The following is a 19957-nucleotide window of genomic DNA, read 5'->3' as shown; positions in this document are numbered from 1 at the left end:
TTGTAAAAAAAAAATTTGTAATAGAGACATAAATATTTGGGTCTCGTAATTTGAGATTTTTTAAAAAAAAATTTTTTTTTCAATGAACTCGGCGGTCAATTTTGTATACGATGAGAGAAATGTTTAAAAATATTGAACACGTGTTTCTTGAATTTATTTGAATTTTTTTCCCTCGTTAATGGAATTTGGCTTGGGACCACATTTTAGTACTCCTCAAAATTTTGTTGACGAAATTTTTGAATGTTTGGTTCGTTTACTTGACGAAAACATTAATTTTGAATGTCCAAGCGTATTCAAGCCCATAATGGTCGATTAAGTGCTTATATGGGAATTTGATGAAAAATCCCTTTTTCGATTGGACAATCTAAAAAAAAAAAAAAATATTAGAAATTTGTTTAAAAATTTTGGATTTAAAGCTTACTTTTATCTCTTCGGGGTATCCTAAAAGTTCAACAGGTACTTTTTCGTTGAAAATTTCTTCATTTAAAGCTCCGAGCTCAACGAAATTCGTTTCATATGGATATTTTAAGACTGTGGCGTAGATGAATTGAGTCTTATTTCCACTCTCGGGGTCTTTTTGAACTTTTTTGCTGGCAGTGTACCAAACATTACCACTCAAAGTGTCATTTTGATGGATCCAAGGCTTCGTTTTGTAAATTGCTTCTCCATTACGTCTCAACCAGCGTCCCATTTGGGTAAATCTTTCGACGAAAATTGGTTCAATAGTCCCAAAACGCGTTGGACCCACATTTATTAAGACATTTCCATTGCAACTCACCGTTGAAACAATTTCATGGATGATTTCTTCAGGCGTCATAAAGTCTTCGTACTTGGCTTCGTCACGATGTCCCCAGCTACGACGATCAATGGTGAAGGCATTTTCCCATTTATGCGTCAAAAGATGTCCCGGATTGAATCTGTCGGCGAAATTGAAGAAATCTCCGTGTTTTCCGGCAGTTCCGTCGCCCCAGCGATCATTTGTGACAACTGTTTTCCTCACAGGACTTTCGTTATAAAGCCACGCCAAGAAATCTGTGGAATTCCAATATTCGGGTGTCGTGCCGCCATCACCGTCAGACCAAAAAACTTCAGGTTTGTATTTTTCTACGAGCTCTTTCATCTCGGGCCAAACTTTGTTCCACACGAATTCTTGTGTCGTAAAATTATTTTGCTTATCTGCCTCGTGAACGGGGTTGAACCACTCAAAAAGTGAGTGATAAAGTCCAAAATGAATACCGGTATCGCTCGTTATCGCTTCTCTCAATTCTCCAACGAGATCTCGGTGAGGTCCAACTTCCATCGCATTCCAGCTGAACGAATACCTGCTAGGCCATAAGGTGAAGCCCTCGTGATGTTTACTTGTCAAAACGATGTATTTCGCTCCGGAATCGTTGAAAATTTTCGCCCATTCGTTCGGATTAAAAAGTTCCGCGGTGAAATCTCGCGCGAATTCTTGATACGTGAACCCAGGTTTGTAATTATTTTCCATAAAACTCACGTAATCGGATTTTTTGGCGCCTTTCCAGTACCACCAGAACCATTCGGAGCCGTAACTTGGCACGGAATAGACTCCCCAATGGATGAAAATTCCAACTTTTGCTTCGTCATACCATTTCGGGAGAGGGCGAGAATCCAAACTCTTCCAATCGGGCGTGTATTTTTTCCACGGAGGGAAAATCCAGTCAAGTTCGTTGCGGGATTCGTCCTCTGATGATGAGTCAAAAGAAGAAATTTCAATGAATAACGCGAATGCAATGAAGAAAAAAAGTGTTGTTGATAAAAAATGTTTCATTTTTTTTTCTGCGGTCTGTTTAAACAAATTGTTTAAACGGAATGAAGTGAAGTGACTAACTGAATAAGTAGAGTCGAGTGTTGTTAAGAGTTGTATATTTTTTTTTATAAAATGTTTAGTTTGTGTTATAAAAACAAAAGGGGAATGAAAAAATTTTGATGAAATTTAAATTTTTAAGTGAAGTGTCCTAAAAAGTATAAAGCAAGGAATTTTTCTTAATCAAATTTTTCAATTCTCTTAAGAAATTTCAAATTTTAATTGAATCTTTTTTAGATTTTTAAAAATTTTTAGAAGAATTTTAAATTAAAATAATCCCCAAAAAATTAAAAAAAATTTTTTAAAATTAAAAAAAAAATTTAAAAATTTTTTGAAAAATATTTTTAAGAAGACAATTTTTTTTTCCAAATTTCAAAAATTTTCAAAAACATTTTTAAAATAATCAAAAATTTTTGATAAAATTTGAAAATACAAATAAATTTTTTCAATTTTGATTTCAAAATTTTTAAAAAAAATTTTGCCCCATTGGATTTTTGAAGTTTTAAAATTTGTCCGAAAAAATGAATTTTATTTTACTTAAAAATTTTAAATTTTCTAATTCAGATAAAAAAATTTGAAAACTTTTTTTCATAAAAAAATGTTTAAAATGGTTAAAAATTTATGAAATTTAAAATTTTTTAAAATTTGTATTAAAAAATTTAAAAAAATTAAAAAAAAAGTTAAAAAATTAAATTTTAAAATTTTTAAAAATTTTTTAAAAATTTAAAAAAATTAAAAATTTTTAAAAAATTAAAACATTAATTTTTAAAAAAAATCGGACAAAAAAATTATTAAAATTTTTTAAAAAAAATTAAAAATTTTTAAAAAATTAAAATTTTTGAAAAATTAAAAAATTAAAAAAAATAGGTACCATATTTTGGGTCTAAAAAAATGAGAAAATATTTGTCTTTTTTTAATTAGAAATTTTACAGTTTTTAAATTTTTTTGAATGAAATTTTAGATTTTTTTTTTGTATAAAACTTCAATTTTTAACCTTAAAAAATTTTTTGAGCTCATTTTTGAACTTTTCTAACCTTTAAAAAACTTTTAAATTCAAAACTGTTGAAAAATAAATTCAAAATTTCATTTTCATTAAAAATCATACAAACCTCTGTTAACAATGCTCCTGATAAAAGCGATAAAAATCCCATCCTTGATTGATTATTTGCAAATCTCGATTGTTTTCCAACCCGTATCTCCACTATTTATCGGTCACAATTTAGATAATGCGCCTAATCCAGCCAACCTATTGTTTAATGTTGTCAATACATTTTGTTTTTGTTTACAACCGGCACATCAGTCACCCATACAAAGGCACCACAACTGATAAAACAATCACAATCGTTGTCGTTACTTGACCAACAGTCACTCCATTAATCAGTCTATGAGTTAAATTAAACATGAACGGACGTACTTTAGTACTTATCGTCGTCGTTTTCATTTCTGCGGCGGCGGCGGAAGAATATAAAATTGTCACGAAACACGAAGACGAGCTCGACATTATTTTCCCCCCTCGTCGAAATTACACGCCAGATTGGGACTCCCTGGATACTCGCCCGCTGCCAAAATGGTATGACGAAGCAAAAGTCGGGATTTTTATCCATTGGGGAGTTTATTCGGTGCCTCCTTTCGGCTCGGAATGGTTTTGGTGGAACTGGAAAGGCATCCATGATGAAAATTACGTGAAATTCATGCAAGATAATTACAAACCTGGATTCACGTATCAAGAATTCGCGCCAGATTTCACTGCTGAACTCTTTAATCCGCTGGAATGGGCGAAAATTTTCGAGCAATCTGGCGCCAAATATATCGTACTGACAAGTAAACATCATGACGGCTTCACATTATGGCCGAGCAAGTATTCTTTCGGATGGAATGCCGTCGAAAATGGGCCGCATCGTGATTTGGTGGGCGAATTAAGGGAAGCTGTAACGAAAAATACCAAATTACGATTCGGTTTGTATCATTCGCTGTTTGAATGGTTCAATCCTGTCTACTTAGCTGATATAAAATCGAATTGTTCCACGAATAATTTCGTCAAGAACAAAGTGTGGCCCGAGATGAAAGAAATAATTGAAAAGTACAAACCCGAAGTTTTATGGTCCGATGGCGATTGGGAGACAGACGACACTTATTGGGAGTCGGAAGAATTTCTGGCGTGGCTTTATAACGAAAGCCCAGTGCGGAACTCGATCGTCACGAATGATCGCTGGGGACGCGGAACTGGATGCAAACATGGCGACTTCTATAATTGCGCCGACAGATTCAATCCAGGGACACTTCAGCATCATAAATGGGAAAATGCCTTCACGATCGACAGAAAAAGTTGGGGAAATCGTGGAAATGCCAAATTCGAGGACTTCATGTCAGCTAAAGAGATCATCCGGGAACTTGTGACAACCGTTAGTTGCAATGGAAACATTTTAATTAACGTAGGACCTACGAAATTTGGCACTATTGAACCTATTTTCGTTGAACGTTTGACCCAAATGGGACGGTAAGTTTCATTTTTTTCAAAAATTAATTTTTACCGCATTTCATAGAAAAAATGCGGTATTAAACTCGACTTGTCGTGTGTTCCGGTGTGCCCCAAAATTTTTGTTAGTAATTTCTAGTTATTTGAGTCAAAGCAATTTTTGTCAAATCTTGCTCCAAATGGATGAAAATCTGTCAGAAGGCTCTAATTTATCATTTTTAATCATTTTATAACTCAAAACTGCCAAAAATTTGAAACTGAAAAAATTTTTTTTCTTTGACACAGTTTTGTTTTGAAAACCAAATCAAGAGAAAAACTAAATCAAAAACTATGTCAAAAACTGTGTCAAAGCAATTTTTGTCAGATTTTGCTCCAAATGGATAAAAATTTGTTACAGGGCTCTAATTTATCATTTTTCATCATTTTATAACTTAAAACTGCCAAAAAATTGAAACTGAAAAAAAATTTTTTCTTTGACATAGTTTTGTTTTGAAAACCAAATCAAGAGAAAAACTAAATCAAAAATTATGTCAAAAACTGTGTCAAAGCAATTTTTGTCAAATCTTGCTCCAAATGGATAAAAATTTGTCAGAGGGCTCTAATTTATCATTTTTAATTATTTTATAACTTAAAACTGCCAAAAAATTGAAACTGAAAAAAAATTTTTTCTTTGACATAGTTTTGTTTTGAAAACCAAATCAAGAGAAAAACTAAATCAAAAACTATGTCAAAAACTGTGTCAAAGCAATTTTTGTCAGATTTTGCTCCAAATGGATAAAAATTTGTTACAGGGCTCTAATTTATCATTTTTAATTATTTTATAACTTAAAACTGCCAAAAAATTGAAACTGAAAAAAAATTTTTTCTTTGACATAGTTTTGTTTTGAAAACCAAATCAAGAGAAAAACTAAATCAAAAACTATGTCAAAAACTGTGTCAAAATTTTTGTCAAATCTTGCTCCAAATGGATAAAAATTTGTTACAGGGCTCTAATTTATCATTTTTAATTATTTTATAACTTAAAACTGCCAAAAAATTGAAACTGAAAAAAAATTTTTTCTTTGACATAGTTTTGTTTTGAAAACCAAATCAAGAGAAAAACTAAATCAAAAACTATGTCAAAAACTGTGTCAAAGCAATTTTTGTCAGATTTTGCTCCAAATGGATAAAAATTTGTCAGAGGGCTCTAATTTATCATTTTTAATTATTTTATAACTTAAAACTGCCAAAAAATTGAAACTGAAAAAAAATTTTTTCTTTGACATAGTTTTGTTTTGAAAACCAAATCAAGAGAAAAACTAAATCAAAAACTATGTCAAAAACTGTGTCAAAGCAATTTTTGTCAGATTTTGCTCCAAATGGATAAAAATTTGTTACAGGGCTCTAATTTATCATTTTTAATTATTTTATAACTTAAAACTGCCAAAAAATTGAAACTGAAAAAAAATTTTTTCTTTGACATAGTTTTGTTTTGAAAACCAAATCAAGAGAAAAACTAAATCAAAAACTATGTCAAAAACTGTGTCAAAGCAATTTTTGTCAAATTTTGCTCCAAATGGATAAAAATTTGTCAGAGGGCTCTAATTTATCATTTTTAATTATTTTATAACTTAAAACTGCCAAAAATTGAAACTGAAAAAAAATTTTTTCCTTTGACATAGTTTTGTTTTGAAAACTAAATCAAGAGAAAAACTAAATCAAAAACTATGTCAAAAACTGTGTCAAAGCAATTTTTGTAAAATTTTGCTCCAAATGGATAAAAATTTGTCAGAGGGCTCTAATTTATCATTTTTAATTATTTTATAACTTAAAACTGCCAAAAAATTGAAACTGAAAAAAAATTTTTTCTTTGACATAAAGAAAAACTAAATCAAAAACTATGTCAAAAACTGTGTCAAAGCAATTTTTGTCAAATCTTGCTCCAAATGGATAAAAATTTATCATTTATCAATAATTATCATTTTTAATCATTTTATAACTCAAAACTGCCAAAAATTTGAAACTGAAAAAAAATTTTTTCTTTGACATGGTTTTGTTTTGAAAGTGTATGAATTGCAAAAGGGTCATGAGGAGTATGAAATTGTAAAATGAGGAATACAAAAAAGCGTAGATATATAACATCGAAATGCGGCATTACCTTAATAAAATTATTTTTAGTTGGCTCAAAAACAACGGCGAAGCAATTTACGGATCCATTCCATGGCAACACCAAAACGACTCACTCACGAAAGACGTGTGGTATACAGCTGATAAGAAAATTCATCGCATCGTGGATAAAGAAAACAACACGACGACCCTTACACAAAATGTCTACGCGATTGTCTTGGAATATCCATACGAAACAGGCTTCGTTGAGTTACGAGACTTGGCAAAAACCTTCAATGCTGATGTTCCTGTCGAACTAATTGGTTTTTCAGGTAGAATTAAAACGGAAAGTTCTCGAAAAGGAGTCATTTTATATTTTCCAAACAAGCAAGAGATCGATGTTTATGGCCTGAGCTTGGCTTGGACATTCAAAGTCAGTACTGTGGTGAAAAAAAGTTCGACATTCAGTGAATGAGTGAATTTTGGTCAATGTTAAATAATTTTTTATTTTTCATTTTTTCTTTAAACAAATGCAAATACTATATAATCATTTATATATTATAACAATTTCGTGTTTTTTTTTCTTTTTGTTCTAAAAACTAAATATTTAGTAGGTTTGGTTGTGTTATGATTTATTTACATCGTGTTAATATTTAATTTAATTGCTATTTTAAATTATTTCTAGGTAATACAAGGTGTGGTTGATAGTTTTTTTTTTTTTATTTTCGATCGAAAAATTTTTCAAGAAGAGTTCTGTACGATATTTTTTTAAATTTTGAGAAAAAATTGACTTCAAAAGGTAAATTTTGGCTTTTGGCGCTCATTTATTGATTTTTAGATAACCTAAAAATTTTGATAACCTCAAAATCTTTGAATTTCGGACTTCTAAATGGCAAATAAGAGATCATTAGATAAATATGTACTTGGAAAAGTCTTTGAAACTCACTTTTTGTTCTTTAAAATTAAATTATTACTCAAAACGTTGACTAACCTCAAATTAAGATCTTCATAACCTCAAAAAGTGATCATTATAAAGTTAGAAATTTGATTTTCTGCAATAGTTTAATTTTGTTTTTAAGCTTTTATAACTTCAAATATTCTAATTTTTATATTTTAAGTTCAATAAATTATCAAAAATATTCGATTTGAAAAACTTAACCTCAAAATTTGATCAAAAAAAGGAATCCTAACCTCAAAAATTTATATTTTTAAAGATAAAACCTCAAGTATTAATTTTTTCTTTAAAAATCTTTAGATTTTCTATTAAAAATTAATTTTTAATCTCAATTTGATCTTTTTGAGTCCTAATAAGCCAATTTTGAGCATTAAAACGATTTTTTAAATGATCAAAAATTCTACCCACTCTACTGTGCTCTGATTGGCTGACATTTTCAAAACAAATGACGTTTCACTTATCGAAATTTTCCCGCGATCACTGCATAAACAAAGCATTTGTTGGAAAATTTAATCAAATTTAGATTTTTTTGAACCAAAATCCTGCCAGCTACAAAAATGACTGACCAAGCAAGTCGTTCGACGATTCAAACAACCGCAACGGGCCAATCTGTGGCAGAAGACGAGGAAGAAATCGGAGGACCTATTCCTGTCTCGAAATTGGAGGTAAATTTTTTGGCTTTATTTTCATTTTTCCTATGAAATTTAAGAAATTTTTAACTTTTAGGGCAACGGAATCACCTCTGGCGACATCAAAAAATTGCAAGAAAACGGATATTACACCGTCGAATCGATCGCTTTTACTCCAAAGAAAGCTCTCTGTATGATAAAAGGCATTTCGGAAGCCAAAGCAGAGAAACTTGTCACCGAGGCACACAAACTCGTGCCCATTGGATTCACAACTGCCACAGATTTCCATCAGAAACGCGCGGAAATTATTCAAATCACCACTGGTTCACGTGAATTGGACAAATTATTGGGAGGCGGCTTGGAAACGGGATCCATCACAGAAGTTTTCGGCGAATTTCGCACTGGAAAGACTCAATTGTGTTTGACGTTGGCTGTTACTTGTCAAGTAAATCACGAAAAATTTTAATTCTTGTCATTTTTTATAACAAAATTTCATCCGCAGCTCCCAATTTCCCAAGGAGGCGCCGAAGGAAAATGCTTGTACATCGACACCGAAGGCACTTTTCGTCCCGAACGCTTACTCAGCATCGCCGAACGTTACAAAATGGATGCCAATGCCGTGCTAGATCACGTCGCCTTTGCTCGTGCCTTCAATACGGACCACCAAACGCAACTTCTGATCCAAGCAGCTTCCATGATGGCGGAATCTCGTTACGCTTTGCTCATCGTAGACAGCGCCACAGCCTTATATCGCACCGATTTCAGTGGTCGCGGGGAATTAAGTGCTCGTCAAATGCATCTCGCCCGGTTTTTGCGAATGTTATTGAAGTTGGCAGACGAATATGGGGTCGCAGTGTTGATAACGAACCAAGTTGTGGCACAAGTAGATGGCGCTTCGATGTTTGCGGCAGATCCGAAGAAGCCGATCGGCGGGAATATCATCGCGCATGCAAGTACAACGCGTTTGTACTTGAGAAAAGGACGCGGCGAGAACCGAATGTGCAAGATTTATGATTCGCCATGCCTGCCAGAGTCGGAATGCATGTTCGCGATCAAGGCATCCGGGATTGGCGATGCTACTGAGTGATTTTTTCTTTGATCTTTGATGAGATTTTACTTTTTTTGATTAATAAATATTTGTCTTAATATGTAATTTTAGGTTTTGAGGTGCTTGAAATGTCAAAAAATGACATAGGAGAGACTGAAAGGCGAGAATTTTAAATCCAGATGTGGAAAAATTAATTTTTCTATCAAAATGTGTCTTCGAGAATGACCTTGGAGCTTTTTTTGAATGCTAAAAAAACTTTTTAACCTTCAAAAAACTGACGCAGAGATCAAAAAATGACATTTTTAGTCCATTTACGGAACTAAAAGTCCCTTTCATCTTGAAGATTGATCATTTATTGGTTCAAAAATGGCATATTTCATGCTTGAAAGTCTTCCAATGAGCCAAAAATGCCTAAAAATCTTCATATTTTGTCAAAAATTTGTCAATTTATCTCGAAAAGTCATCTTGAGAAGTACTCAGATCACTTTTTTGATCATTTTAAAAATTTCTTAGTTCAAAAAATGACAAAATTTGTTCATTTTAAGCCTTTTATGATTAAAAAATGGCTAAAAACTGTTCCAATTATCTCGTAAGATCCTCTTGAGATGTGCCTGGAGCACTTTTTCGATCATCCCAACTATCTCCCATCACCTTGTTCAACGATTCTCCTTCGTAATTCTCATATTTTTCGTTTCAGAACAATAACGCACTAAAATTAGGTCAAAAAAATTTCCATAAATCGCAGTTTCTACGAAACATTAACAGTGGCATTCATAAAATTATTACAAAAAAAAAACAACATAAACATAATATCTTGATAATACCTTATCTGCTTATCTTATCTCCTATAAAAATTGTAGTTTTAACTTATCTCCTAACTTTTTTTTTTGTTTTTAAATATTCAACTTTTTCCTTGGCACATTTAAATAAATTCTGATGAAAAAAAAAATTTTTACGCTAACTTTATGATACCAAAATACGATTTATGGGGATCCTTAATGTTACTTTTGTGACTATTCAGATCTTTGACGTAGATCATGTCGTTACTCTTGAGATAGAGCGTGCCTGCGGTGAAGCAAGTACTTGGATTCGGATAGATTGTCGGCGACAACGAACACTGCAACTCGGGCGATTGATTTCGTTCGATCACGAAACTGTTGGTGTTCATGTTAGAATCGTATGAAATCTAAAAAAACATCGATTTTAGCAAAAATTAGAAAAATTTGGGGAAAATTCTTACCTGAGCATACACATAATACAATCCCTCGACTTTAATTTTGACGACACCAGCATCGATTTTCATAAAGTGATGAATGTGCGGCATGTTATGCGATTGCTTGACCATCCAATCGTTGTAAATGATGCCTTGACGGACATGATGCCCATGCTGCGAAGTAATCCGAGGGTCTCGAACAAGCTGAACAGCGAATTTATGTAAAGCAGTTCGAGGTTTTCCAGCTTTTGCTGCGGTTATTGGGCGAACTGGAGGCATGGCGTATTCCACGGGGGCTTGAATTGACTCCTAAAAGATGAAATTTTTGTTAAAAATTGTTTTTTGAGGGATTTTAAGACCATAGACGACAAAACAGTACAACAATTAAACATTCCAGAAGACATTTAACACTTTTTTTTCGTATTTACCACCCGTCTGTAGTAATATCCGTTTGTTCTACTGCTTTGAGCTCGTTTATTAATCACCTGAGCGTAACCTCGTGGTACTCCGTTGCGATCGGTAAGGACAATTTTGTCATCTTGTCGGTGTTTGTGATGAACTGGAAGCGCAGCGTGATGTTGGTTGTGGATTTCATGTGCATTGTGGTGCGATTGTTGATGATGGTAGCGGCGTGGATGGCTAAAAAAAAAAAAAAATTAGTAAAAATCAGTTTTTTGAAGGAAAATGAAGAAATTTACTTTGCATCATTCCAATCCAACTTCATACGTGGTCGGTTAGAGGTCAACAAGGGATCCAAATATTCGTTTGATGTGCGATTTCGGCGTTCCAAGTACGATTCTTCCATTATGGGGACTCCTTGACGTGTTAATCCAGCTAAAGCGCGACGATGACGAGTTCTGAAAGGTAAGTTTTCATTAAAATTTGAGCCAAAAAAAGGTTAAGTCAAAATTTATTGACTTAAGTTTAACATTAAGTCAGCTTAAGTCAGATACAAAAACTAAATTTTGCAAAAATATTTTGAAAAAAAATAATTTTTACCCAAAAATTGTTCAAAAGTCAAAACTTAGATAATTTTTGACTTAAACTTAAGGATAAGTCAGCTTAAGTTAGAAATTTTTTTGTAGTAAAGTCTTCTTAACTTTTGACTTAAAAGCTTAAGTAAAGTTGTTATCAAAAGTTTTTACAATTTTTTTTCACAAAAATTGTTAAAAATTAATAAACTGCATATGTATGTAGTTTTAAAAACTTAAAAAATAACAAATTAAGTTTTTATAACTTAAGTTTTTAAGTCTAAATTTAATAAAATTTTAATTTTTAACAATTTTTGTGAAAAAAATTTGTATAAATTTTTGAAAACAACTTAACTTAAGCTTTTAAGTCAAAAGTTAATAAGACTTTGGGACAAAAAAATTTCAAGTTTAAGTCAAAAATTAATTAAGTTTTGACTTTTGAACAATTTTTGGGTAAAAATTAATTTTTTTAATATTTTTGCAAAATTTAGTTTTTATATAATTTTATTATATATACCTAATTTTTTTTTTCCTCAAAAATAGTTTAAAAATCTTTTTTTTTTTTTGACTTATTGTTAAACTTAAGCTTAAGTCAATTTTTTTTTAAATTTTACTCCAACTTAAGGCTTAAGTCTCTTAAGTTTTTTTTAAGTTAAAGGTTAAGTCAAAAATTTTTTAAAAATTTTAAGTCATACCTTTTCAATTCACTCTTCAGAATGTCATCATAAATATTATTTTTATCACTTTCTTCGCTAATTTTCTTCTCATTGTCGTTCTCGTCGCTGTACAATTCCAAGCTATCATCTTCGTCTTCATCGTCGTAGGCGTAATCGCCACTTCCAAAGTCCTCATCTAAAAATGTCTCGTCGTCATATTCTTCGGGAACATTTTTCTCCTTGCCATACAATCGTCTCTCGTCTTTGGCATCGTCCACATGACGGTTTCGGTTGTACTGTAAAAGGAAATGGAGCAACAGATTAACAAAAATTTCAATCCTTTTATGGAAATTCTTGAAAAGTTGTCAGGTATGGACATTGGCCTTGTCACTACTAGTCGCAAGTCTGGTAAACTCAATAAATCTTAATCATGTCACGATCGATTTCATAGAAAAAAAAAAGTAATTTCTGAACAAAATAACAAACAGACACATTAAGAGTTATTAATGTGTTGAAAGAATTGCGATTCACACATAATTTTACTTTTTTTCTGTCGAAAGGCTTTGAGTGAAGTCATTAATGTCATAAATAGTTTTGGCACAGCAAATAAGCTGCTGATTTATTATCACAAAAATGTGCGTATTCATTCGAAGAGATGAAAAAAAAAATTAAATTAATCAAAAAATGTTTCAGTTTAATTTTTATTTATTTTCGGGGGGAATGAGGCCTTGAATAGAACCAATGATGATGAAAAGAGTAAACAATAATAATTATCGAATGAAATTTCGCTCCGAATGAATGAATTGAATGAAAGAAGAAAATTGAAAGAGCTGTCTTCAACTAAATAAAGATAAACATGTTGTCGTCGGACTACACATTTCCGGGCGGTTGTTCATTGTTCAAATTATAATAATTTCTTACATACTTTTTTTTCATATAATTTTTTTATTTTTGTGAATATGCACACACAGCAAATCAACCAGCAAGTGACGAGTGAGTACAACTTGAACCTACAGTCCTACAATAACTTTCAATTATCATAATAATAATCAAGTACGCAGAGAGTGTCGATGTCTGTATTTACGTTTAGCTGGTTTATTTAACAAAAACTGTAACATTTTATTACACTTGTAGAGTTTATTTTGAAAAATGTCTAGAGCCTGTCTGTTGTCATCTCAATTCTGATTTATTTTTTAGTTAATATTTTATTTTTATTTTTTTCATGAAAAAATATGGGTTTGAATGTGTGCCATGCGTGCCGAGCACGACAAAAAGAGCAGACGAAATTTGAACGTGTTTCGACAATTTTTTTTTGTTGGTAGGGCGTTTCGTTTGAAGTTTTGAAGGTGTCTGTCTGTTACTGAAGCATATAACAAGACATGTTGTTTTTAATCAATATGTTTGACTTTTAATGACATATTTTAACATTTTAGAATGTTTTCCGATGTATTCATCAAATTTTAACTTTAACGCATTTGAAGAAAAAATACAGAAATAATTCATGATGGAAGCAATAAGCGTTCCTGAATGCATCCATGGCAAGAAAATTCTACTGAATTTATAATTTTCAAATGTTTGTTGATCAGTAGCTTAAAAAATTAGTTCTGTAGCAATTAAACCATTATTTGGTGTGAATTCCTATGAGTCGATTTGCAAAAGACAAGCTGACTGGGTATCGGAAATAAAATTGTCTTACATTGCTATAAGAAACACTCCTTGTATCCATCAATCGGTGACAGCATTTATAACCTGGTGGGTTTTTTGTGTCTAAAACAAGTGCACTCGCTGAATTTAGTTACATTGGACTATTTTTGTGGGTCTTTTGCTGCAACTTCTAGACTAACCCATACACAAAGTTGTCAATGTTTTTAGTCTTAGAAATACCTTCATACATTCCTATGGGAAAAAAGTATCTGTATGGCTTGGATTTTCGGTTTTCAAAGATTTTGTCGTTTCCAATTCAAAAAATTCTGAGTAGATCTAAGTTCAGATCATCTCGCTTGTTATCATAATTTTTGTTTGCATAATTTTCTATCGTGCTTTGCAAATGCCTTGTTTGTTGCTTTTTTTAGTATCAGTTCATATTTGTGAAGACTGTCATCAAGTTCAATATCTATTACAACTATTGTACCATGAGTTTTATGTTTTGTTTTTTTGTCTTTCCATGAGATCAAGTAGTTATGTGTCAAGTATTCGCCTCAGCCTAAATTGATTTGTAATTCTTATGAAAATACATGCCTTATTCAAAAATTTCTTCCTTTTAGTCTTCATATATAAATGTTAATCATTAAATAAAATTGATAAATTCCTTATATTTGTGGTTCATCGATAAAAATGCGCTCACATCTCCTCCTCTTTTAAACTTCGACAAAGTCTCTAAAAATCAAAAGTTCTAATTTAGAACAAAGTACGAAATGCAACAACTTTACACAATAATAATCTCTTACCTAGTACCAGTAGTCGTCCGTCAGATGATGATGATGATGCACACTAATTAAAACTTTTTTTCCCGCATAAATAATTTATGAACGCTTTACAAAACTAGACACAATAACAACCATTCATCATCTCACACTATAACTTTACATTTTACATACGAATGTAAAATTCAAATAACGCGGCGTTCATGATTAGCAGATAATTGAATAAAATGTCGCTGTTGTGTTTTTATTTTTATTTCTGTTTATGATTTATCGTAACCGCATCATGATCATCTCACTTACTGAAGTTACTACGCGAGACGGGGTCGCATAATAAAGTGTAAAAGGTCAGGAAAGTATTGTGCATCGCACAAATACGCGCTTTATTTCGTCTCTAATGTCAGACGAAAAACTTTCAAATATGTATCAATAAAAAATATAAATTGCACGAGCAATGTCAATACCATAAATGGATTAATTTACTTGGTTATTTGCATATCGTTAAAAAAGTTATGAAGTGATTTCATTGATTTGATTGCTCATGGGATATTTTTGTGGCTTGCTACACGATTTCAATTTTTTGTTTATAATGATTGAGTTATTTATTTACAAAAATTTTAGTGTATTAATAAAATAATTGAAAAATCGTGTTTACAGCAACTAGCTGATGCAATAATAGAGGACAATAGGTCAATGTGTAGCTTAAAAAGCACCGCCACGGAAGTTTTGAAATTCTTTCGAGTAAATTCAAAACATGTGTAAATAATTCCCGGTTTTTAAACGAATTTAAACAAATAGAAGTGGACCAATCCTGCCAGCAGCCTACCATCATTTAAAGTAATTTACAACACTTATTACAAGTTTTTGTTACAAGTGGACCATAAATAACGATAAATAATAACACAAAGTGCGGATTGTGGGTGTAATTTGGTGAAAAATCTCTCTTTTATTAAATTGTCTAAAAAAAATTTAAACTTTTTTGTGCAAGATCGCGTATTACATTTCCGCATTTTATCAAAGCGATTTAAAATTATTTATTAATGGGTTCCGATTTTTTTGTTACAAAACACGAAAATTCCAGTAACGAGTTCAAAATCATTAACAGATGCTACTCTCGCACTAAAAATAATAAACAACGGAATTTATGAACTAATTAATGAATAATTTCGAGATGATTTCATTTTTAGCGAAAAATTGTTTCTCGTATTATTCCAGCAGAGAGATAGATTATTTCGTTTAAAATAATAATAATACAAAATGTTCGCTAATAATAACAATTTGTTGATAGAATTAATTTATTTTTAGTTTTCAAAAGTGACCTTGACGCAAAAAAATAATAAATTGCCGACAAGTAATGAAACATATGGGATACCCCTTAAAATTTCTATTTAAAAATAATTTTTTAAGAGGTTTCTTTTGCTCTTTGAAATTAAATAAAAAAAAATGAACATCGAAAAAAATTTGTAATGAGATGATGACTAATGAAAGGCGATTTATTTTTGACAAATAACGCACAAATTGAGTGCATTGCAAGTCATTGTCATTATCAGACGAAGCAGAACTAAATTAATCAAAATTCTCTGTGAAACGCAGAGCAATTTGTCACAGTCTATTCTTGAAGCATTTTAAAAAGACATCTGTAACGCGACTTTGATCATGAACTTTAAAAAAATTGTAAAATTTTTGTGAACGAATGTGAACTTGTACAAAGTCGAATTTTATGAGTTGGATTTTATTTTTTTTTTGTGCAATAAATTTTGCATTTGATGGAATTAAACTGCGACAAAGCAATAAAAGTTCCAAAAATATGTTAATAAAAATTATTTATTTGCCAGATTTTTTCTTAAAAAATGGCAAATTTTTTTGTCAAAAAAAATATTTAAAAAAATCATTTTTAATTAATTAATTAAGTAAATTAATTTAAAATTAATTCTTACTTATAAAACTAAATATTTTTCAAGAAATGATTTCAATTAAAAGTAGTTTTTTAAAATTAAATAAATATTTAAATAAATTTAATATAATTTTTTTTTAATTTTATTTTTTTTTTATTAAATAATTTTCTTAAATAAATGCAAAATACTTAAATATATTATTTTAAGAAAATTAATTTAAAATAAATGACTTTTAAAAATTATCAAATGAAATAATTAGAAAAATTGAAAAAAAAAAAATATTTAAAAACCTAAAGTTTCAAATAATAAATTTTAAATAAAAATAGAAGAAAAATAATATTTTTTTTTACATAATTTTTTCAAGATAAATTGTCAATGCGATATATAAATTATTTTTTTTTTAATCTTAATTTTTTTTTTTAATTCATCTTCAAAAGACAAAAATCGAAATTTTCCTCATTTAATTGCATTAAAACCCTATAAAATTTTTACGAGAGTCAATCTTGGCAACAACAACAAAAAATGCTCTTGTCACGCCTTTTATTACAATTAATCCACGACGTCTCTTACGTTCATTAATGAAAACGAAAGTCATTGTTCGTTCTTTCGTTCAAGGCCATTTCACTAAAGAAAAAATTTTCAAAAGAAATTCCAACTCACCGTATCTTCAAAATCGTCCAAATCCTTCAGTTCATCATATTCCGCAAATCTGAAATGTTTTCTTGTCTCTACCAATTTATGCTCGATCTCGCCAACTTTCTTCTCCAAATCATTCACTTTCACGATATAAATGATCTGCAATGAAAAATTAAAAAAAAAAAAATGTCAAAAAAATTCATTCGGACATTAACCCTTCGCTAAAATTCGCACATGAGTCAACTTTGTTTTAAATTTTTCGTTAAAATCAACCACATCTCATCAAAAGCGATATAAAAATAGATAAATTTGCGTATAGTTGACCTTTTCACCCGTGTCAGATAAAAAAAGAACTATAAATTATACACGAGAGGCGAGAGTGTTTTTAATGGATTTCTGCGTGCGTAATCGAATAAAGCAGATTCTAAAATTAAATTTTTTTTACGTACCAACAAACTTAGCACCGTAACGGTAAATATCAACACGAGTCCAGCGAAAAGGAACAGGAGAAACGTTGTTTTGCTGCGTTTGCCATCGGTGTCGGTGGCGTCGTTGTTGCCCGGTGTCAACATGTTTCCGTTCGTAAGTGACAAAAATGGCTTTAGGGTTTCAGCGGTCATTTTATTGGAAATTTATTTGAACAATTTTCTGTTTTTTTTTTCGTGTTTTCGTTTCACTCCAAATTATTTTAATTTATTTTTCTTTCACTCGTAGGCAACTTTGGCACCAACTTTTGTTTTTTTTTTGCTTTTCTTTATTTAATTTTATATTTTTTTTCTGCGAATTTTTTTTTAGTGGTTTATTTTTTTGTTTTGCATTTCGTTGTCGTCATTTCTTCTTCGACGCAAATTTCTAATTTTTTTTTCATTCACTTTTTTTTTTTAAATTCTATTTTTTGTCGTTCACAACCACCATCGTCAATGCACTCATGTTAACAAGACCAAAAAAAAAATTAAAAATAAAAAAAATTGCAAATACTCGTAAAAATAGAATGTGAAGTAATAATAAACACACTCGTGATAAATTTATCGCGAATTATTAAACAGACTTGAAATTTTTCCACTTTTTGTTCAAAAATAGGCAAGTTCCCGTTAAATGAATTTCTCGCGGGCAGCGCGCTAGAAACACGTTTTGAGCGGACAGAGTGTCGGTAACAACTGACGACGCGCTTTTTTTTCGTGTAACTCTTCTCTGTTAGGTCGGTTTGCGTTTTTGAACATATCTCCGTCGTACAGAGAGCGCGCGATAAACGTCGTCGTCGTCGTATCTCTAATGCTTTAAATGAAGGTGATGAGAGTCTATTTGTTCTGTGTGCGGAGCGAACTATATGAGACACTTTGCATGCTTTTTTTATTACTATTATGTGTGTTTGTGTGTTTGGTTAAATGTAACATGTTACGAGATTTAATAAATAATATTTTTTTTATTATTGGCGAGATGTTTGTTAAATTAAGTTAACGAGTCAGTGTGTGTGTGGATAAAAAATGAGCATAAAAGGAAACGATTTTTTTTTCTGACTTTTTTGTTGGAATAGAAATTTTTGGACTAGACGAGATGATGATGTTGACTCTATCAATTAATCATAGGTCGAAGTGGGTTAAAAATTTAAAGTGATGCGGAAAAAATTATTTAGAGCGCTTTTTTTTACTTAAATTATTGAAGGAAAAATTTAGATTTTTTTCTTTGTTATTTTCAGAAGTTTTTAAAATTTATTTTCTAAAAATGAAAAAATAATTAATTAATTAAATTAAAAAACTGAATTAAATTTTAAAAATTTTTTATTATTTTTTTATAATATTAATTATGTATATTTTTTTCCTTACCTTTATTAATAATAATTTTTTCTACAATTAAAATAATAAAATTTTCCCAATAATAATATTATTAATATAAATTTATAAAAATTAATTATTTAAAATAGGTGCATAATTTAAAAATAATTTTATTTTTTAAAAACAAATTTAAAGATTAAAAAAACAAATTAAAATTAAAAAAAATTAAAAGTCTTGAAAAAAATGATTTTTATTAATAAAATCCGATGTCCCATTTTAAAAGTCGAAAATCTAATGGGGCAAAATAAAAAAAAGTTGAAAATTTAACCAAAAATTACCGTTTTTGGGTGTATCTTCATAATTTTTCAAGAAAATTTCCATTAAATTTTTGAAAAATTTTCAATTTATTCTAATTTTTGTTTTAGAAATCATATTTTATCATAAATTTTCTTCTCTAAAAATATTTTTAATAAAATTATTAATTTTTTTTTTTTTTCAAAATTTTTTTACAGTTATTTTTTATGAAATTTTATTTTAAAAAATTTTGGACTTTATTTTTGATTTTCATTTATGCGGCTTAAATGGTTCAAAATAGCCAGAAAAATAAAAATAACTGATATTTCAAAAAATATTCATTTGACAGCTTCTGTCAAAATTCCAAAAAATTGTCTTTTCAAAAATTTTGCTGTTGGAATTTCCAACAATTGTTGAATCGAAATAACTTACAAACTTTTTAACAATTTCCATTCAAATTCCAATTCCAACAGTTTCAACACGAATTGTGAGGACCCCAAATGAAAGTTTTAAAATATTTTAGTACTAAAATTTATTTAAAAATGTAGGGGAAAATGGGGTAAATTTAAGCATGGGGCATCCTTCAAAAGCCAACTATCTCCATTTTCGGCATGAAAATCAAAAATTGAAATGTACCTACCAAAATGACGGAAATTTTAAAGCAATTATAACAAATTTTGATTTTTTTTTTCGTAAGGGCTCGTAAATTTCTGCAAATCTGTTATTTAAATTGTTTTTCGTTCGGAAATAACGTTTTCCATGTATCGTCTGGAACGCACTCAAAACCATTAATTTTGTCTGTTGTATAATTACGACTTTTGTAGCTCCAACCAGAAGAAAACTCAATATTTTTGGATTTCAAAAATTTGTTTGCTTCTTTAGCTCGAGAACAAGATATTTCATTGTCATTCCAGTATAATCCTGTGAGGTTTGGACACAATTCCACAATTTTTTCAACATCTAAATTCGGCAAGTCATTTGAATTTATCTGGATTTCTTTCAAATTTTTATTATTTCTTAAAATTTCTGGTGAAAAATTAGTTATGTAATTTCCAGATATAAACAAAGAGTTTAAGTTG

General features: G+C 30.2%; 4 protein-coding genes across 4 annotated transcripts; 2 read left to right on the top strand and 2 right to left on the bottom strand.

Moving 5' to 3' along the window:
- Positions 1 to 147: 147 nt before the first annotated feature.
- On the bottom strand, positions 148 to 1792 carry LOC134828904 (putative alpha-L-fucosidase). Its single transcript, XM_063841895.1, has 2 exons — positions 422 to 1792; positions 148 to 364 (listed from the first exon to the last, which is right to left on the bottom strand). Exons 1-2 carry the CDS (start codon positions 1790 to 1792, stop codon positions 254 to 256), a joined length of 1482 nt encoding a protein of 493 aa, XP_063697965.1. The 3' UTR covers positions 148 to 253.
- Positions 1793 to 3222: 1430 nt separating this feature from the next.
- On the top strand, positions 3223 to 6940 carry LOC134832124 (putative alpha-L-fucosidase). Its single transcript, XM_063846023.1, has 2 exons — positions 3223 to 4325; positions 6462 to 6940. Exons 1-2 carry the CDS (start codon positions 3229 to 3231, stop codon positions 6862 to 6864), a joined length of 1500 nt encoding a protein of 499 aa, XP_063702093.1. The 5' UTR covers positions 3223 to 3228; the 3' UTR covers positions 6865 to 6940.
- Positions 6941 to 7802: 862 nt separating this feature from the next.
- LOC134832126 (DNA repair protein RAD51 homolog 1-like) lies at positions 7803 to 9126 on the top strand. The gene is made up of 3 exons (XM_063846028.1): positions 7803 to 8009; positions 8071 to 8418; positions 8476 to 9126. The coding sequence occupies exons 1-3, from the start codon at positions 7902 to 7904 to the stop codon at positions 9058 to 9060; spliced, it is 1041 nt and encodes a 346-aa protein (XP_063702098.1). The 5' UTR covers positions 7803 to 7901; the 3' UTR covers positions 9061 to 9126.
- Positions 9127 to 9838: 712 nt separating this feature from the next.
- On the bottom strand, positions 9839 to 17615 carry LOC134828903 (protein eiger). Its single transcript, XM_063841894.1, has 7 exons — positions 17262 to 17615; positions 16837 to 16971; positions 11901 to 12157; positions 10933 to 11091; positions 10720 to 10873; positions 10262 to 10543; positions 9839 to 10207 (listed from the first exon to the last, which is right to left on the bottom strand). The coding sequence occupies exons 1-7, from the start codon at positions 17430 to 17432 to the stop codon at positions 9974 to 9976; spliced, it is 1392 nt and encodes a 463-aa protein (XP_063697964.1). The 5' UTR covers positions 17433 to 17615; the 3' UTR covers positions 9839 to 9973.
- Positions 17616 to 19957: the final 2342 nt, after the last annotated feature.

This window comes from Culicoides brevitarsis, chromosome 2, assembly GCF_036172545.1.
Source record: "Culicoides brevitarsis isolate CSIRO-B50_1 chromosome 2, AGI_CSIRO_Cbre_v1, whole genome shotgun sequence".
NCBI lineage: Eukaryota > Metazoa > Arthropoda > Insecta > Diptera > Ceratopogonidae > Culicoides > Culicoides brevitarsis.
Note: the sequence above shows the minus strand (reverse complement) of the source record. Positions and strands in the feature narration are given on the sequence as shown.

Coding starts and splice junctions, on each gene's coding strand:
- LOC134832126 (XM_063846028.1), top strand. CDS start 7,902: ATGACTGACCAAGCAAGTCGTTCGACGATTCAAACAACCGCAACGGGC. Junction 8,010..8,070: donor TTCCTGTCTCGAAATTGGAG/GTAAATTTTTTG, acceptor TTTAACTTTTAG/GGCAACGGAATCACCTCTGG. Junction 8,419..8,475: donor CGTTGGCTGTTACTTGTCAA/GTAAATCACGAA, acceptor TTTCATCCGCAG/CTCCCAATTTCCCAAGGAGG.
- LOC134828903 (XM_063841894.1), bottom strand. CDS start 17,432: ATGACCGCTGAAACCCTAAAGCCATTTTTGTCACTTACGAACGGAAAC. Junction 12,158..16,836: donor TGGACGATTTTGAAGATACG/GTGAGTTGGAAT, acceptor TTCCTTTTACAG/TACAACCGAAACCGTCATGT. Junction 11,092..11,900: donor CTGAAGAGTGAATTGAAAAG/GTATGACTTAAA, acceptor CTTACCTTTCAG/AACTCGTCATCGTCGCGCTT.
- LOC134828904 (XM_063841895.1), bottom strand. CDS start 1,792: ATGAAACATTTTTTATCAACAACACTTTTTTTCTTCATTGCATTCGCG. Junction 365..421: donor GATACCCCGAAGAGATAAAA/GTAAGCTTTAAA, acceptor TTTTTTTTTTAG/ATTGTCCAATCGAAAAAGGG.
- LOC134832124 (XM_063846023.1), top strand. CDS start 3,229: ATGAACGGACGTACTTTAGTACTTATCGTCGTCGTTTTCATTTCTGCG. Junction 4,326..6,461: donor CGTTTGACCCAAATGGGACG/GTAAGTTTCATT, acceptor AATTATTTTTAG/TTGGCTCAAAAACAACGGCG.